Genomic DNA, 6,425 nt, shown 5'->3' on the forward strand with positions numbered 1-6,425 from the left:
TGCTGATACTACTGCGGGACCTTATATAAGAATACTTAGATAGGTGTCGTATTCCCATAGGTTGATGGGGATCAGCTGAGAGTCAGCTGATGCGAGCTTGACTAACGTGACCTGCCAGAACTAACGCTACATTTTCCTGTGTGTTCCTTGTTTTCTGAGTCTTGCCTTGCCCTATTCTATTAAAGCCTGCCCTTGGATCCCCAACTCCGTTGTTGCCTCTCTCGTTACAGTATGTTATGGCAGGAAACATATTAAGGAAAATGTGTTCAAATTCATATTTCTATAAATTTTTCTGGAATATTTTCTAGCATTTATTGGTGAATATATATATATATATATACACACACACACACACAGAGAGAGTGGGGGGAAACAAGTATTCAAATCATCAACATTTTTTTAATTAAACCGTTCCAATACAACAAATCGCATGAAATTTTGACCAGACATTGGCATTAACTCAAGAAATATACACAGGTAAAGAAATCATAATATTACAACTCATAAAAAGTTGTATTTAATAAAGTGGAATGATACAGGAAAAAAGTATTCAACTCGAAGAAAAAGCAGTACACCAAGTCAAAGCAAGGCAAGGTTGCAGCTGATTTTACTAAGCAATACCTACTACATGTGCAAATTAGGATCAGCTAGGTTAGTGCATGTTGATAGGTTAGAAAAGGGCTTGCACACCGCTGAATGCAAGTATACAAACATCTCATGATGGGTAAAGTCAAAGAGCTCTCCTTTGCAAAAAAGATTGTTGTGCTACATAGCAATGGCACTGGTTACCAAAGGATTTCACAACTCCTACATTTTCCTGAAAGCACCATTACCTTCAAGTGGAAGGAACATCACTCCACTATCTATGTATCCCTTCAGGGAGCCCTCACTCACTCGACCCCTGGCCTTGACAAAAACATTTTTCCATTGGCTTTTGGATTGCTGCAGAAAATAAGCTCTGTGACCAACAAAAGTTTAAGATTCTTACATGTTTTGTTCATTGTTATAATGTTCACAAATAAACACTTTGAACAACTATGACAAGTACAATCAGCAGATGTAAAAAGTTGAATGTTTTTTGCCTTCCTTTCACTTTTCTGTTGCACAGGTATGGCTTTCTTGCTGGTCACACCGGAGGAGTTTCCAGCTAAGCTTGAGAATTCTGAATTGTTTGAAAGAATTGAGAAGTTTGTGCAGGTCCATAGAAACAGTTTTCTTCTGCTTCAAGCCCCAGTCTATGGAAAAAGGGAGTGGGAGATTTTATCATCAGTACAAAACAGGTGCATAATGAATGGAAGACTACAAATGTACAACCTTACTTTGAAAGCAAGCACCCCATCTTACATACTTACATGACCAAAGGGTTCCGGAGAGCCACTTAGACTAAGATCCACTCAGACTCAGAATAAGATGCCTGTGTGGTATAATTATTTTTCAAAAATGACTAATATTAATACTAAATAACTAATGAACCACACTTTGTGAAAGAACTCGGTTCTGGCCAGCAGTGAGAACTGTTTTCTTTCAAAGCTCTCATAATCTACTGAGCCGGACAAATACGAGTATGTGATAAAATGGTGTAACTCTTGATGTTTTATTTTTGCAACAGATTTCTTGGCTGTAACCTCAGAGTCATACCTGTGCACAGTACTGCTGATGTAGTGAAGGGAATGCTGGTCATTGCTAAGGTAAGTTGTGATGTTTTTCTACAATTCATTGTGAATGATTCACATTCTTTATTAATTATAATTTTCTAGATTTTTTTTTTTTTTTTCATTTTACAATGAATGCTGTATCGAGGTCAATTATGGGATTTTAATGTCCATTTTAATTTAACATCAAGAACAGTGCTCACTATATAAGCATGCATAGTAAAATTGCATAAATAAAAAATTAATTAGCATGGTGCATGCAAAATGTTTAATGGCCTTTTTATTCCAGGCAACAAGTAAACCCAATGGGGCGAATTTGAGAGATCAGATGTCTTTGGCTTGTACTTACATCATTGATCATAGCCCTGATTGGGGGATGCTTCAAGAGATGCAGTTCTAATGCGATTTACTGTATGTTCCTCTCCATTCATGCTCTTATTGCGTGCTATACTTGTTTTAAACAGCAGATGTCAGTCTTGTTTCATAGTAAGTTGTGTCTGGCAAACTGTTCCTTGCCATTCATACTTTGTTGTTTAGCCTTGAAAAAACATTTTCTTTCAAAATAGATCATAAACTATTAAGAACAAAGTATAAACACTGTCAGAGGAAAAATGTCCAACTTTTATTTGTGCTGGAAGAGTCTTCAAAGTCAGAATACAGAATAGTATTGAAAATATTGATATTGTTGCTTTTACATTGCATTTATATCATTACAAATGTGTCATGCTACAGGGAAAGTAAATAAATAAATAAATTAATACATTATTCAGTTCAGAAAGCAGCAATTGTCCCCATTTCAGTTTTGACTATCCTCAATTATTTCCTCTATACGGACCACAAGGCTTTTCATTAAGTCATATGTGACCAGGGCACACTGCAAGACCTGCAAATGATATGTTTAGAATGCTTTATGATTTACTGTCCCTATTTTAAAACTGAATTCAGATAAGTAGTACTGATAATCTAACCTTATCCTGTGCCTCACATGGCATGTTGCCAAGCATCTCCGTTTTCACAATCAAGCTCTGAACTGATCTCTTCCCAGAGACCTCCTTAAATTCTGTGGGGAAAAAAATACTACAAGTCAAATTCCATTTTCTTCACTATATAATAATTACCATTTTACAGGGAAAGAATACAAAGTATGTATTACCTTTAGCCTTGATCTTTTTGTCCTCTCTAAGTCTTTTTAACTCTGTCCTACAGTATGATTTTGACATGCTTAGACATAGTCGTAATAATTTTGTGTAACTGTCTGCAATGTGGCACAGGTCTATCCATATTCCAGTCTGAAAAAAACAAGGTGGGTCTTATTAATAGAACAAGATGAAAATATAAGTGTAATGTTATATATAGTTGTGTTTTGACAAAATGTTGTAAAAAATCTTACAGAATTGTTTCTTTCCTGTATCAATAAATACCGCAGAAGATTCAGAGACTCCATTACCCTTCAAAACAATAAAGACAAAATATGAATATGGAGGGGAAAAAATCAAACAACAAATAAATTGTATTGATTATAGTCAAATTTAGTCCTAAGATATTTATTTTGCTAAATACAGAGAGTTCCACAGAACGGGTGCATATTGTGGTAAAAGCTGACAAGTTTATCATTTGCATATCAGCAGGATGAAGGAAGGCCTAAGTAATTTATCAGCAGCAGATTATCCAGATGAGGTATGTCAATCACTCAGGTTTTAGTATCATTTTAGGAATGACACAGGATCTGCCTCATAATATTGGACTGCTCACCATCTGTTCTGTATTGTGGGATCATGGCAGTAAACCTGGACTACACTCATTAATAAATTATGGTTAGGGATGGATTGTATCTTGTTAGTAGGAGATCTAACATTTAAAATAGAGACAGCTACCATATGTGGAGTCTGTACTTGGGTTACGATTCATGTCAATGATTTGTTGATATAAAAGTTGATTAGATGCATCAAGATGCAGTTCTGAGCATTTAGTGGCTCGTCAGGCGATTGTTTTCCTTTAAACTTTTTGTAAAAATACAGGTTTTCTTCACCTGTCCATCCCATGTAGCAAGTCAGTTTCATGGCCCTGTGGGAGAATGATAGTGTCTCTGAGCAGTGAGATGAGTGGAGTCTCCTCAAACCAGCTGTCTTCTTGGGCTGACTTTAATCGAAAAAGAGAAAATATACCTAACATCAGTGATTCAGTGTTGATGAAAATCCTATCACTTGGACAAGCAGACAGATAAGCAGCATGTGATTCATAAATTTAAGACATCTGATTGTTTTGTGCACTACCTTTCTGTACCGTTCCACTTGATTCTTTATGTTTTTGATGATGATACTTTCTACACCTGCATGATGGCTAGTCTTCATGATACGTCTTAGAGCATTTACAAAGGAGAAATAAGCAATTTATACCCAGACTAAAATGTTCTACTTTTTATATTTATGTAAACCAGAATATTACATTCACATATTGATAGCAGTTTTACTTAAATATATATTTAAACTTTCTAGATACCATACCTGAAAAAGTGTGCTTCGCTTCACCATTAAGCTTCTCTATAAAAAGCTGGAACACCACAAGACTTTTTCCTCTCTGAATGAAAGAGAGCAAATGACCGTTAAAAAAAAAAAAAACTTTCATTCACACTGATCAGATTTACTTGTAAAAGCAAGTTGTGTCTCATCCATACTTACCAAATGCTGGATAGGACAGTCAATCATAATTGTAATTAAGTTCTGTGAACAAATAACAAAAGTTGTCTTGTAAATTAGCACTGTCATTAAAAAAGTAAACATTTTTGTTTTTACCAAGGATGCCCCAATTATTAAAATTCTGGGAATAATTCTACCGATAAGTTAAAACAGAATCTAATATCAGCTGATAACTGATATGTAACCAATATATTGTGCATCCTTAGATTTCACCACCAAAAAATTAATGTATGTTTTAAAAAGTAGGTGATTATTTATTTCTTTATTCCATAACAATACATAGCATTGCTGCATACCTTTGGAACCTCATGAAATGGTTTCAGATCTAAGAGCTCCACTGGAAGACTGCAGTCTGTTACTCTTTCCAAACTTTTAACGTGTAAGTCCTAAAAAATGCAAGACATTTTATAGCAAATGACTACTCATTACTGAAAATGTAAGCATGTACATAGTTTTCTGTACTTGTAATAAATGTTTTGATGAAAGTTTACCAGTCCTTTCAATATCCATGATTCATCCTTTCTGTATAGGGTAAAAAGCAGGAAGGAAAGTCAGACTAAATACATGGTACACTATTTTCATATTTTTATTTATTCTTTTTTACACACCTACTTAAAAGAAGATTGATGTATTCCATATTACACTGCAGGACGAAAACAGGGCTGAAATAAAAAATAAAATTTAACATTTATGTTAGAGCGCATGTACATTTAAAGTGTAGCAGTTGCATAAACTGCTTTCATAGAGACATTGCTATTGTGTACCACAAATTGAAAAAATGGTGCCAAATGTATCAGAAAGCTTTTGAGCACAAAACAAGATTCTCAACTCTGCAAGCGAAGGGGATTTTTAACCCCTTTTGAAAGCCCAAGAGATCTGTGGCCTTAACAGCTCACACTGTCTTTGAGTCTGATAAACATATGGTGAGATGAGAAAAAAACAAAACACATTTTTATAGTCTTGAGGTCTAACTGCAACTTACCAAAAAACTGTAGGAAACACTTCTATGGCAATAAGCTGGACAAAAAGCAAGTAAGCCATGCAAGCTCTTGATTCATTTAGATGACAAGCATCTTTCTCCAAAATGGTGTCTTCTTTTCCTCTCAAAGGATGGTAGAACAGGATTTTTGGCAGAGATTCTTGTATCACTGCTAGGATTGCCTAGTATTAGAAGCACAGAAACACTCAGAAGTCAGGTCATCCTTTTTCTAAAAGTACCGTGCCTAAGCCTAATAGTAACAACAAAGTTAGTGATATCATTACCATTATTTCTGTGGCAAAATTCCACAAGGGTGAAATTTCTGTCATGTTCGCCTCTCTGTCCAGCTGAACATGGAGGAGAGGTTCCCTTAGACTTGCCATGCAACTGAGCCATTACACAATTTGAAGAATTAGGTAAAATACTGGTTAAGATCACGTGCATATAATCAACAAAGTACATATTTCTTAACATTGTCGCTTAAATGACTGCTAATTTTCAAAATGTTAACTGACATCAGACTCTGACAATCGGTTATTTTTCACTTAAGACAGCCCATCATATCTTCACTGATGGTTTATAAAAACTGTTTCTCTTGCTTAGAACAAAACTGAACATTGTCTAAATCCCATAATTTGTATTATTTTTTAGATGTTTTAAGACTTTTTCAGACTTGCGGTAACCGATCATATTTTCATTAATACTTTTTGAGAATTGCTTGCTTGCGCTTTAAACAAAATGAACAACATTTAAATTGATAAACAGAACAATATCGACCAATAAATATCTTAATAGCCTTTGAAAGTTTAGATGTGCATGAGTCACTGCAGCACAGATATATCTGTGCTAGACACAATCTATTTAACACTATAAATACAACATAGATAGATCTAAATCTGGAGGATCACTCATCTCATTATATCATCATATCGCCCAGCCCTAAAACTTGCTCTAGGGTAAAGCACTATGGCATTAGAGACATAACAGTGTGACTTTCTTTAAAGGGGTCATATGACGTTGCTAAACAAGAACATTATTTTGTGTATTTGGTGTAATGAAATGTGTTTATGCAGTTTAAGGTTCAAAAAACATATTATT

The 6,425-nt window shown here is 34.8% G+C and overlaps 2 protein-coding genes across 2 annotated transcripts in view; one reads left to right on the forward strand and one right to left on the reverse strand.

The window, feature by feature from the left end:
* Nucleotides 1–1,037: 1,037 nt before the first annotated feature.
* LOC107692422 (uncharacterized protein C1orf146-like) lies at nucleotides 1,038–2,052 on the forward strand. Its single transcript, XM_016491470.1, has 4 exons — nucleotides 1,038–1,044; nucleotides 1,109–1,280; nucleotides 1,610–1,688; nucleotides 1,942–2,052. The coding sequence occupies exons 1-4, from the start codon at nucleotides 1,038–1,040 to the stop codon at nucleotides 2,050–2,052; spliced, it is 369 nt and encodes a 122-aa protein (XP_016346956.1).
* A 103-nt stretch (nucleotides 2,053–2,155) lies between these two features.
* The window catches only part of LOC107692340 (glomulin-like), a 13,627-nt gene continuing 9,357 nt past the window's right edge, over nucleotides 2,156–6,425 (reverse strand). Inside the window, exons 6-18 of the mRNA XM_016491319.1 lie at nucleotides 5,612–5,714; nucleotides 5,331–5,509; nucleotides 4,957–5,010; nucleotides 4,840–4,870; nucleotides 4,645–4,734; nucleotides 4,331–4,372; nucleotides 4,123–4,229; nucleotides 3,926–4,010; nucleotides 3,682–3,791; nucleotides 3,043–3,100; nucleotides 2,806–2,941; nucleotides 2,621–2,712; nucleotides 2,156–2,535 (exon numbers count right to left, since the gene is read on the reverse strand). Of these exons, the coding sequence (XP_016346805.1) occupies nucleotides 2,449–2,535; nucleotides 2,621–2,712; nucleotides 2,806–2,941; nucleotides 3,043–3,100; nucleotides 3,682–3,791; nucleotides 3,926–4,010; nucleotides 4,123–4,229; nucleotides 4,331–4,372; nucleotides 4,645–4,734; nucleotides 4,840–4,870; nucleotides 4,957–5,010; nucleotides 5,331–5,509; nucleotides 5,612–5,714 (1,174 nt within the window). The 3' untranslated portion in view covers nucleotides 2,156–2,448. The remainder of the gene's footprint in view (nucleotides 2,536–2,620; nucleotides 2,713–2,805; nucleotides 2,942–3,042; nucleotides 3,101–3,681; nucleotides 3,792–3,925; nucleotides 4,011–4,122; nucleotides 4,230–4,330; nucleotides 4,373–4,644; nucleotides 4,735–4,839; nucleotides 4,871–4,956; nucleotides 5,011–5,330; nucleotides 5,510–5,611; nucleotides 5,715–6,425) is intronic.

This window comes from Sinocyclocheilus anshuiensis, unplaced genomic scaffold, assembly GCF_001515605.1.
Source record: "Sinocyclocheilus anshuiensis isolate Anshui unplaced genomic scaffold, SAMN03320099.WGS_v1.1 scaffold70, whole genome shotgun sequence".
In the NCBI taxonomy this organism is placed as follows: domain Eukaryota; kingdom Metazoa; phylum Chordata; class Actinopteri; order Cypriniformes; family Cyprinidae; genus Sinocyclocheilus; species Sinocyclocheilus anshuiensis.